General features: G+C 32.3%; 1 protein-coding gene across 1 annotated transcript in view; it reads right to left on the minus strand.

Annotated features, from left to right (window-relative positions):
* The window catches only part of LOC120635110 (zinc finger protein 551-like), a 35,399-nt gene that overhangs the window by 21,290 nt on the left and 740 nt on the right, over positions 1-13,369 (minus strand). The window contains exons 2-7 of the mRNA XM_039906030.1: positions 12,857-13,031; positions 10,170-10,262; positions 8,058-8,192; positions 5,893-6,381; positions 4,866-4,917; positions 414-502 (exon numbers count right to left, since the gene is read on the minus strand). Of these exons, the coding sequence (XP_039761964.1) occupies positions 414-502; positions 4,866-4,917; positions 5,893-6,381; positions 8,058-8,192; positions 10,170-10,262; positions 12,857-13,031 (1,033 nt within the window). The remainder of the gene's footprint in view (positions 1-413; positions 503-4,865; positions 4,918-5,892; positions 6,382-8,057; positions 8,193-10,169; positions 10,263-12,856; positions 13,032-13,369) is intronic.

The raw sequence follows: 13,369 nt of genomic DNA on the forward strand, positions 1-13,369 counted from the left end.
AAACTAACGCTAATCTAAGTGTGAGTTTTTTAAGTGTCTCATTAAAGCACAACGTCTGGTAAATCTAACCTGGCATACAAAACAAGCAAAGGGTTTTTCACCGGTGTGAGTTCTCATGTGCCTCGCTAAGCTAGTTGGTTGTCTGGATCTATATTCGCATTTGTTACAAGCATACGGCTTTTCACCGGTATGGGTTCTCACGTGCCTCACTAAATCAATTTTGTATTTAGTTCTGTACGGGCAAAATTTACATTTAAACGGCTTTTCGACGATTTACCCGTTGAACTTGCTTTTTCAGTGTTTATCCCTAAATTTTGACATGAAATACTGCTCATTGGATCTGCTATATTATTATCAAGTTTTGCACTATCTGATTCGCTCACTTCAGTGTTTTCATAAATATTAACTATCACCTTTTCAATGCCAGGTTGGATGGTTTCTGTTGTAGAAACTCCATGTAGACTAGTTACGTTTGTCACAAGTCGCCATGGCAAAGGATCGACTGAAACGAAACAATTTTTTATTATGAAATAAGTATCTTTTTCTTACTTCTTTCTAATTGGCTCGTTTTTACTTTTAATTAATCAACGTCTTAAGGAATCAATATCAAAAAATTTATAATTTTTAGCATTTTTAGCAAATTAGAAATAACTATTTCTAATTTACAAAAAATATTATGACTTTTCTTTGACAAGACGTTTTTTGACACTAAGTTGTGGAAACTTCATTGGCTTATGTGATATAAAAATACGGCATTACTTTTATGTGGAATAAATAGTACTGTTTGTTTCCCTTGAAAAGATAATAAATAAATAAATAAAAAGACGCGAATTTTTAATCAATGTGCTAACTGAGACACATTGATTGAAAATTGCACTACTTGTACTGGCTGAAACGCTAGCCAGGTATTGTGCTGATGAATGTCGAATGCCTGAATGTAATCCTCAAAGGTAATATAAGATGCGTAATTAATTTATTCGATCACACGGTATTTATATCATATTAAACATCATATCACACGGTATTTTATCTATATATTTTATTGTAAGTTTATTATATGTATATATTATATATGTATATAAAGGTATATATGCATGTTTATTTAAATGCACCACCTACCTCTCTTCTTGAGCTGTGCTTAACGCCTTTGGTTGCCTGGAAGAGATCCCTATGTAGCGATAAAGCCGCCAAAATGTATACTTTTTGTAAATTTTGTATTTACAATTTTACTATATGTTTATGTGGTGTACAATAAAAGTGTATTCATTCATTAATTCATTCATTCATTCACTATTTACAGTCCTGTAATAAAGCATAATACTTAACTACATAAAACTAACTTAATAACGTTCATCATATAGTTCATTCAACACGATGTTGATATTAAAATGCCACTGTTTGATTAAGATTGTCTAAATGATTTACATTTAGATTAAGTAGTTGAATATGCATAAAGATATATACTTGCGATCCCGCCATCCCCACCATAAACGCTTAGTTTCTAAGGGGATGTTACAATTTATTTTGAACAAATGATAAAAAAAAATACTGAAATATTTTATGCTTTGTCTCATTTAGGTAGCTCTCATAATAATTTTGGCAGTTGCACGCCCATCAAGTTTAGAAGAGGAAGAGGAGGAAGAAGAAGAAGTAAAAGGTTCAAAAGCGTGTGCTTTTCCAAACGTTTTTTAACTGTACATCTGAATTTGCACAGCTTACATACATAAGGTCTCCTAACAGCGTAAGTACTCATGTGCATCACTAAATCTTTATATGTTTCATATTTTTATTCACATATCGTACATGAGATCGCCGCCATTAGATGCGCTAAACGATCTTCGCCTAAACATTTAAATTCACAGAATTTACAGTTAAAATGTTTTTTTACTAGCATGAATTCTCATGTTATTTTAAATTCTTCTTTAAAACTGGCAAATTTTGCATTTCGGCAGCTCGTCAACATGAGTTTCACAGTCTGTTACGGTCTTGTTACTTTTAGATTTATTAAACACTATTTTTTACCGTTCCAATGGAATCCCGAGGGATTTTAAGTCGGATTGATTTCGATTTCAAATGCAACATGAATTTGACGTACGAGTATGTCTCGCGAGCATTGGAACGACTGTAACGTAACATTTTCATATATTACTGGCCCCCAGTTTCTGAAACGCAAATTGGCGAAATCGATCTTTTAATAGCCTATATTTTATGCGATATATGAGAAGGGGTTGTTTTATTCAGCTTCGTAAAGTTTATGGTAATATTGCAAAAGTATTTTTACTTGGGTTTTACTGGGTTCTGCAAGACGCCCGTGCTTTTATATAATGTATCTGTGAAAACGTGTTATTGGCTTTATGACGTTAGTTTACTGTTTTATGACGTTATTTACCGGTAACGGCTTGCAGAGTGAAGAAAAAAAAAATTACGAATGTTGAAGATGAAAGACCAACACACGCATAGTACCTACACTACGCGACGCGAACCTGATATAGTGATAGGAGTCACATAATTTTATTTTGCATGTGATGTTAGGGTTTTATCTGATCTCTCTGAGTAAAAACTATGGCATTGGTTTACTGTATAAACTATAGGGTATAAGCAGGCGTTACTTTGTGGAAATCTATGGCATTTTATGAAAAAAAAGCTTAATTTGCTATACTCCGCGAAAAGCAGGAGAATCTGTGTGGTGTAATTTACAATTTCTTCAATCCTTATGCTCCACAGCAAACAGATCTTCGGCAATGCATCCGGGGCATCCTGAGGAGATGCTGACTTTACAATGAATAATTATTGTTAAGACGAAAACTATTAGCGAGTAAGAGACAGTACTTCTATATATGTTCAATATTTCTTTAGTCTAGTTTAGTCAGTTATTCTGTAGTTGTTCACTTTGTATTAGATACGCCTGCTCAGTAAGTCCAATCGCGCGCTTTTTTTTTTAATTCCTCTATATTTTTGAAGTTATACTTCTTTTGGCGCGTTAGGGAAAAATGGTGAGAGAAAATTTTTACGATGCGCGCGCACACCGTCACAAAAAACCGACACCATGAAGTTAGCTACAGTCAACATTTTAGTTTTTCTAAAAAAGGTTTGACAGTTGACTTTCAATAATTCAAACAATACCTTTTTTTCTATTGTTACTTTCGTTTTTTCGACAAAAGTAGAATAAGGCGAAAGGTAAAAATTTTTGAAAAGATTTATATTTTGTTACCAGCATCACTTAGTATAACTTAGTACTAACTTCTAACGCGTGTACGTGTATGAGTACACACACGTTTTTTTTTTTAATTAATATCGGTTAATATTAATTATTTCCCGCTTTTAGCAGATCATTTTATATTTAATTTTTCGCCAACAATTTCATGCTGCTTGGGTAGGTAATATAATTTTTTATTCTCTATGATTTTTCATTCATCAATCATCAAGGATTTTTTTAATAACATGGAAAGATATATAAAGTAGATTGTTGAACTGGAAAATGTTGATGTTGGAAAAGAGCATACAATTCTACAATAAACTACCAATCGACATCTTGGAGATGTCTCTTAAAAAGTTCAAAGTTTGTATTAAACGTAAGCTTATAGAAAAGTCCTATTATAGTATAAAGGGCTACGTATCGATATCGATAAAAAAGCTTTGGTGTAAATTATTGCTCTAACCAGGTTACTCTTCTAATAATAATTTAAAATGACATTGTGAGATGGTGTAACACAAAAAAAAAAAAAAAACAAAAACGCGTTTGGAACCTTCGTAGCTTTAGTTTTAAGTTTACGAATGTGGTTATCGCCATCATCTCACTACCGTGTAATTCTTATGTACGCATCAAAAGTGCCACCGATGGGCCTACTTGAATAAAGATATTTTTGACTTTGACTTTGAGCAACCACTGAGTTTCTTGATTGTGCTTCACAGTACAATCTGCCTTCCAAACCTGTACATTTACAACAGACAGACTTGACTTTTCAAAAGTCTCATTACGTAGGCCTACTAGAAGTACCTATATTATTTTTAATTTCGATTATAGTATCGTTTTTGATCAGTGGCGTACACTGGGTTTCTTACCAGGGTATGCATACAGTAGGAAAATTGCATTAAATAAAACGGCAAACTATTCTTTCCCTATACGAGTTGTATAAAAAATTTTGGGTAGGCAGTGCTTTTGTGCGTGTATGAAGTGCACGCCACTGTTTTATTATGTATCGACTATTACTAGTTCTAAGCTTAACTTTTATTCAATTGATTTTGGATAAGGCTACTGTAAACTTATATGGAAATAATTTATAATGTACAGTCCATTTTTTAATGCCATAAAGTGAACTGTACTTTTTTTTTTATTATTTTAACGCACGTAAGACAATGGGCATGGTAATCCAACAAGCTTTTTTTTTTTAATTGGTACAAAATAGTTCGCTCCATGGAATTATAAATTGGACTATAGAAGAACTTAATTAAAAAATGAACCTGGATAAGTGAGAAACTTCTTTATATCTTTGTCATAATTACACGTTTGGAACCCAGCTTTAGATTTAAGTTGGCGAACGAAGTTATCACCATCCCCTTGCAATAATGTAAACATATATGTATGAACGCTTCATAAGTGCCTACATGAATTAAGAATTTTCGAATTTGAATTTTGAATTTAAAATCCGTGTCTCAGTTATGGGTAATGTGGTGGCATAGTCCTCATATACGACAGATTAGCAGTCCTTTAATAGCAGGTGTACCTTCAATATATACAATACAATTCACCTGTACCCTACTGTCTTATCTACCCGTACCCTAGAACTTTCTGCTATCCACCCGTACCTCAGAACTTTTCTCTTATCCAGGTTCAATTTAGTATTTTTCTTATTTCAATTACTCACCTGAACCTTGAGCGTAGTCTTCTGCGGTTGAATCTCTATCAGGATTCTGATTCTGAAATAAAACGATGAAAATAAATATACTACAACAATACACACATCGCCATCTAGCCCCAAAGTAAGCGTAGCTTGTGTTATGGGTACTGAGATGACTGATGAATATTTTTATGAATAATATACATAAATACTTATAATATACATATAAACACCCAGATACTGAAAAATAATTCATGTTCATCACACAAACATTTGCCAGTTATGGGAATCGAACTCACAGCTTTGGACCCTCATATTGAGGTTTTGCGTATGTATGTATGTATGTATGTGTATATTTATTTATTTATTTATTTAGGAAAACCAACCGCTAATACATTTTTTCTTGTCCAAGTTTTTACGTTGCGAGCTAAGTGAATGTTCAGCTTATTACAGGTTTTCACAACGTTTACAAATAATCTCAAAATTAATTACATTTTATAATATAACTGCATTACAAAATAAATGTCTAAAAATATTTTACTAATTAATAATGTTAAAAATATAAATAGAATTAAAATTAAAATTCATATTAAATTAAGAATTAAATTAAAAAATTAAATTAAAAAAAAAAAATAACATCAATGTCCAACTTTAAGCTTATTAGATTTTGAATATTTGATAACATAAGAAGTCAAGTATTTATTTTATTTTTATCTTGAAATGTCAGATAGAACAATTAAAAGTGTCAATAATTTTACGCCTAAAGTCAGTGTATTTATTATGAAATAAGTCTATTTCTTTTTTTGTTTTTTTACGTAATCGTTATAAATGTCGGATATTCTTGGTAACGGAGAATATTTACCCAACTTCGTTCTATAAGGCCTGTGATACAACAAATTACAAGGAACCCGAGGTGTGTTTGTGCGCGGTGTTCTAATCGCAAATCTGTGAATCAGTTCAGGACAATCAACGCTATTGTTAAACAAATTAAATAAGAACGTCATTGACAATGTGTGTGTGTATGTGTGTGTGTGTGTATTTCGATTGCTCTCACCTGAATATGCATTGCCATGTGGTTATTATATGTGTCCTCATCTGCGAACTCCACGAAGCATGTATTACATTCAAATGTTATTTCATATTTAATTTGTGCCAATGATTCGACTAATTCCTTTGAGGTTGACGGTTTGACTAGCAGAGGATCGTTAAATTGCTTTGGTTCTACGGTTATGCTATCGTCAGACATGTATTCTTCTTTAAGTATTACTATATTGGGATTGAAACTGTTTGCCGTAATCCCATTATCTTTTTTGACTTGATTGTGTTGCGTTTGATTATCTGTCGACATAGTATCATGACTAACTTCATTTTTCACTGCAACTTCTCCAACAAAATTGCATTCTGTTGAGTTTTCTGTCTGTTTGTCTTCGTCAGAGTGTGTTATGTATAGATCACAGTGGTCTGGCTTGAGTACGGTCTTCACTATGTTAGGCTTTAGTTCATTTTTTAAATTGTCCATCAATTCCATATGTTGTAATGTTATCTGAAAGAAGAACAGTAATAATATATAATTTTTGTTAACTTAAAATACATTCATTGTCATCATCATAACAACCTATCTGGCCCACCACATCGCACAGATCTCCACCCACAATGAGAAGGGGTTAAGGCCGTATTTTATTTATTTAGAATACTTTATCGCGCAAACTTAGAAACAATACAAGTAGCACACAAGAAAAGTAAAAATAAAATTAAAAACAATTAAAAAAAAAAAAAGTTAAATACAGTCGTGTGCAAAGGTGGTCTTATTGCAAAAGCAATCTCTTTCAGACAACCCTTCGTGAAAGTAATAATAGAAAAAAAGTAAAATCGCAAACAATAAAACATGCACAGGCGAGAGTAAAAAAAAATGAGAAAACTACAATAGTAATAATATTTATAATATATATTTATTTCTATTATAAATAAATATAACAAACTATACTATATTATATAACATACACATATAAGAATTAATAAAATAAATAAATATATATAACTAACTGTACCCTGCCACACTTCGCTGTGGCACATTGTGATTGAATGGTTGAGAAAAATAGATAAAAACAATCCTTGATGCATATTATATACCATGCTCAAATTTCAGCTCGATCGGTGAAGAACTTTGAAATCGCTTGAAACATTTAAAAACGCGGTGAAAGCATATTATCTTGCACAATAATGACGACATTTATTATACCTTGATTATGTTTATTTTTATTATCTATATGTTCATATATGTGTATGATTGAGTATATATTAGTTTATTATTTTATATTTATTTATTATATTTTTCTTATTTGTGCAATTTTGTTTATGTATTTGTATTTAGCTATTTGAATGTACGTTTATAATAATTTTACACCACCTGTCCGCTCTCTCTCATCTTGTCCTAATCCAAAGGTTGCCTGGCAGAGATCGCTACTTAGCGATAAGGCCGCCTTTTGTATTCTACTTCTGTCTTTGTATTTCTTTTGTTTTTTTTATTTTCCTAACTTCATTGTGGTGTACAAATAAAGAGTTAAATAAATAAAAAATAAATAAAACTTTCGAATCAGCATGTGATGACATTCGGGTTTCTAAATCCCTTGGGAATTTTAAAAGTCCTGTAAGGAGGCACTATTTGTCACTATAAACATGATAATATTATATGTATATGTGTGTGTATTTATGCATATTTATTAATATATATTATACTTATATATATTATATCATTACATTTATTATTTTATTTAATTATTTATGTATATAGTATATATATATATATATATATATTTTATTGCGATTTCCCGTCTCTCATTGCCTTATTCCAATAGTTAAGGTAGCCTAGAAGAGATCACTGTTAGTGATAAGGCCGCCTTTTGCATATAATTTATGTTAAAGTAAGTGTTCCTGTGTGTATTTCCTTTATATGCAATAAAGTTGTTTAAATAAATAAACTTTTTGAGTTTTTGAAGCGTACACAAACCAACATAACATTTTTATATATATATATAGATAAAATATATACATACCTATCTAATATATTGGACTAATACTACCTACTACTATTGAAACAATTTGCTTTTGAAGAAGTGCAGGGATTAGGAAGTACGAATTTCAAAGGGAAGGCTACCGTAGTCCACCATGCTAGCCCAGTGCGGATTGGTGGGCATAATGAACTAAATTCATATTACTCACTAGTTTGTGTTTTTCAACCAAATCCATCATCAGCGCACGGGCTCTTAAGCTTTTGTCCCTGAATTTAGTGAAGTTCATTAATCTCTGAGCGCATAGTATACAAAGTGTCTGTTTCAGGTTTCCCTCATTACATAACTGAAACAAAATATAATAAAATTATATTTTACTAGCTATTCTTGACTTCGTCTGCGTTGTAGATCTAAAAAAATTAAAGTATTCAGTATCGCTAAGCCTTAAATTAGGAGTTTGCTGCTGACCGCTGAGGAGTTCTGTCCTCTATCTCCAACCACAGTTTGGGCAAAATTAAACACATATTATAACCTCTATAGTACAAAAATAATTATTTAAATCGGTTATAATTTGTCGGAGTTATGGTGTAAAATCGTCAAACATTCATCCCCTCTCCCAAACGAACCGAGCTTAATGTCGGGATAAAAAGTATCCTATATAACTTCTATCACTTCCAAGAATATTTGTATAAAGTTTCATGAGGATCGGTTAAATAGTTTTTGCGTGAAAGCGTAACAAACAAACTTACATTGACATTTATATATACTAATATTAGTAGGGATAGGGATAGGGAAGTAGGTATAGCAATGTGTAAATGAAAACCGAAATATTACTTCACATGCTTATAGGTACATTATGTACTGTCTCTGAGACGTAAGTGTGAGACTGAAACGCTAATGGTTTCTGAGTAAACCACTGCCATAGTTTTTACTGAAAGAAATCAGATACAGCCTTAACATCACATGCAAAATTAAAATCAAGTGACTACCGTCTCTTTATTAGGTACTATGCGCGTGTCGGTCTTTTATCTACAATAGGGTTGTCATAAGTAAATTGTTGAATTAGTTTATATGGAATAATAAATATGCTCCTTTCGATTTTATATTTTACAGGGTGATTCCTTATGAAATATATTTATGCACCCTTCAACAGTATATCGTAATTAGGTTACACGTTGTATAGTACATGTGCACTTATCAAATTCTGTTTTGCAACATATCATTTCCACCGTATACTAAAAATAATAGTTTAAATAAACTAAAAAAACACGCTTTTTACTTTTTAGTTTGGTTTATTTATAATAGCTTGTTTTTTTCATTTTAAACTATTGCACGACTCATGATGCAAAGCATCAGAGAGTGCTTCACGATCGAAACATTTTTTTCACCTCATTCGCCTCAGTTAATTTTCTGTGGAATTAGTATTTTACGCTACGCTTTTTTTAAGTTAAGTACGCGAACGCCATCTGTTGGTAACGCCATAGGTTTTTTACGTTTGGGTCTAGATGGCGCTGTAGTAATTGTAATTCATCGTTCGAAAAAACTAAAAAATCTTAATTTTTATATTGAAAATTGGAATAATCTTCTCAGATTAGTGTATTGTCATCGGTCGTCGATATGTCTACAAAGTTTGAAAGAAATCTGACCGTTTAAAGTGGGTCAAAATCGAGCTCAAAGTTGTCGGTTACATACATACAGGTGAAGCTAATATAAAGCGTGTAAAAAACTGATCAAAGTCAAAGTCAAAAATATCTTTATTCAAGTAGGCCCACAGGTGGCACTTTTGATGCGTACATAAGAATTACACGGTAGTGAGATGATGGCGATAACCACATTCGTAAACTTAAAACTAAAGCTACGAGGGTTCCAAACGCGTCCCGGTCTAAGAAGAAGCCCACAACAAACTTAGCCGGGTGTTTTTTTTTTTTTGTTATCACCATCTCACAATGTCATTTTAAATTATTAGAAGAGCAACCTGGTTAGAGCAATTTACACCCAAGCTTTTTTATCGTTTACGTAGTCCTTTATACTATAATAGGACTTTTCTATAAGCTTACGTTTAATATAAACTTTGAACTTTTTAAGAGACATCTCCAAGATGTCAATTGGTAGTTTATTGTAGAATTGTATGCAATTTCCTTTAAACGAATTATGAATCCTTATCCTAACAGACTGTGATATTAATCACTGACAAAATCACTGATAGACCTCCACTGCTGCACATAGGACTTTCGCAGGGAGTGTCAAATTAAATGGTGGTATTTTGGTGCAGCTTGTGTCTAGTCGCTGGGACGCCCCTTCATAGTATAAACATACAACTTACAGGCAGACCCACAAAATTTTCATATGCCCCTTCCAGTTTGTATTTCTTCATTTGAAACAGCTTACTGTGTGCATCGAGACACATCATGCAGACCTGTAGAAGATGTTGTAATTATAAATTAATTAAAACGACACACTAGCTGCAAAGTTAGCCCGCTATCATCTTAGACTGCATCATCACTAACCACCAGCTAAGATTCCATTCAAGGGTTAACTCATAGAGGAATATAAAAAAATAAAGTAGGTTTAGCTTATGGGAAGAATATTTTTATGAATAACTAGCGTACCCAGCCCGCTTTGCGGGGCTAGATTTTGCTTTATTTTATTTAAACAATAACCTTATCATTAAACTTTTAATTAAAGTCTCATTATATAATAAATAATTTATTTCTCTCCGTATTCATTCTCTTCTATTCTCTTCTCGAGCGGGTGAAGATCATTATCTACACCTATGTACACCCAACAATAGAATATCATCATAGTAAATAAAAGCTGTATTTGACAGTTCAAAAATAGGAGTGCTCCGATCGTCACCAAACTTTACAGGATTACTCGCCAGGTCAATCCGGAGATTCCCTGAAAGTTTCATTGAAATCGGTCTAACCGTTTCGGAGCCTATACGGAACATACCGACACACTTTCTCTTTTATATATATCTATAATATAAAAATGAATCACAAAATGTGTTGGTAAGCGCATAACTCAACAACGCCTGGACCAATTTGGCCAATTCTTTTTTTTAAATGTTCGTTGAAGTTCAAAGATGGTTTTTACGGCGAGAAAAATTCGAATAATTGCCGGAAAAACCCAAAAAACAGCCCTTTTCTATTTCCCATACAAACGTTTTCTAACTAAAACGAGCTTTATTGCTATTACATAAAGTTCATATTGAATTACAAGCAGTCACTGTTGTTTAAACAATGTAGGTATGTTCCTAACGTCAAAGAGTCAATTAGCACTTTATTACCTCTGTACAAAGTTCAAATTCAATCATATCTATCAAAACAGTGTGCATTGGAGCACAGATAAACAAAAAAGAAAAAGAAAACGAAATCGAATAGTTCAATTTAGTCAAATTAAAAAAAAAGTTGAAATAACAGCAAACTGTCAATTTCAGTGGGTTTTTTCTTGGATTTTCGGTTACCTCCTACTTAATGAGCTAATGAGTTTGCTTTTATCAATTGATACACATAACAAATTCGTACCTATATAGTGTTTTGTGCAGTGTTTATTTACCTTTGATCGCTAATTATTGCATGTGACAAAATCTATAATAATATATAAATCTATAGAGTTTTTTTACGGTTTTTCCGTTAAAACTATTCAACTATACATCCGATTGAATTGTAATTTTGCATCCATGTAGAGGATACATTGACTTAAAGGATAGTCTAACTTTTGTATAATTGTTAAAGTGTATAGCGGGGGCGTTAATGATTAGAAAAAATCATAAAAAACTAAATTTTGAATTTTAACTCTTTTAGGCATGAAATTTGGACAGAATTTTTTTGGGCTATGAGCAAACAAGAATGTATTGAATGAAGTTTAAATCACAAAATCGGTTACGGGGGTGCTAATGAAAAAAAATGAAAATTTTATACTAACATTCCCACATTTAAATTTATAAAACATTCCCACAGACTTAAAATTTAATAAAAGTTTCATGTTTGTTAAATTAAGGTCACTTACTATCAGATTTCGAAAAATTTTAGCCCTAGAGGAGATTGTTAAAATTATTTATATAATTATAATTGTTGATAACATCCTAAAGGTTTTTTATAGTAATAAATGATGGACCAAGCTGTGGTAACCTAATGATTAGTGAAAAACCATAATTTGTTACATAAACAGAGGAACACTTTGAATGCCATGCAAGGAACACATCCTATGAAATGACACCCTTCGGACTGGAACGCAGCTCAGCAGCTTAAATAGGCATGGGGGTAGTAGGGACTTCCCTGGACAAGCTTGGCCACAAAATGCTTTAATAGGTACTACTACTAAAACTTTAAGTGCGGAAGAGTCTATGTAAGATTTGCAGTCAATGATTGCAACTATCTATAATTTCCAAATAATACTGGTTGCCTCTGGAAGGACACATAGGAGGGACATCTTTAGTGCTAAAACACATATCTATATATATAAAAATGTTATGTTGGTTTGTGTACGCTTCAAAAACTCAAAAAGTTCTGCAATGATCGGGATGAAATTTTAGCATGATATATAATACGCATCAAGGATTGTTTTTATCTATTTTTCTCAACCATTCAATCACAATGTGCAACAGCGAAGCGTGGCAGGGTACAACTAGTAGATAGATAAACATAGATACTTATAATATGCAGATAAACACCCAGACAATGAATAACATTTATGTTTACACAAATATTGTGTGACGAACATAAATGAAATGAAAATACACTTTATTGTACACCTAACAGAAATTAAATTATAAACAAATATGTTTGGGCGGTCGATTCCCACAACTGGCAAATGTTTGTGTGATAAACAGGAATGTTTCTCAGTGTCTGGGTGTTTATATTTATATTATAAGTATATATGTATGTTATTCATAAAAATATTCATAAGTCATCTTAGTACTCATAACACAAGCTACGCTTACTTTGGGGCTAGATGGCGATGTGTGTATTGTCATAGTATATTTATTAAAAAAAAAAAAAAAATTACCTGCACTGTTGAGGGTATAGCACCAGCGTAAATTTGCCTTAAGCCACTTCCCGTTTCATACATCTCATCATCAAGAAAATGCTGTGAGCAGACCATAGCAGAGTCTGGCAGGAGAGTGTCTTCCGTGCCAAGGGCGCTGAGCCAAGCAGCACGAAGACGTTCTTCACTTGGGAGCCTGGAAATTCAAAATTCAAATAATTCAAAAATTCTAAATTCATTTATTTTAAGTAGGCCTAAATAAGCACTTTTGAAATGTCTGTCTGTTTGTAGAGACGCTACCAACGGTCCGGAAGGGAGCTTAGGGGGAGGTAGAAGACGGCAAGAAACTCAGCAGTCAAGCTTTTTCAACACTGTTTACATTTAACATTTTTCATTTTCTATCTTGTGAGAAATGAAAATGGAGAAGCGGTATTGATAATAAACATACAACTCTTAAATATCAAAACCTCCCAGAAGATTCACCAATTTATTCTGATAGTAGCTTATTGCATTGCATTAAAGAGAAAATAAAAG

The sequence above is a fragment of the Pararge aegeria genome, chromosome 26 (genome assembly GCF_905163445.1).
Source record: "Pararge aegeria chromosome 26, ilParAegt1.1, whole genome shotgun sequence".
NCBI classification, from domain to species: Eukaryota; Metazoa; Arthropoda; class Insecta; order Lepidoptera; family Nymphalidae; genus Pararge; species Pararge aegeria.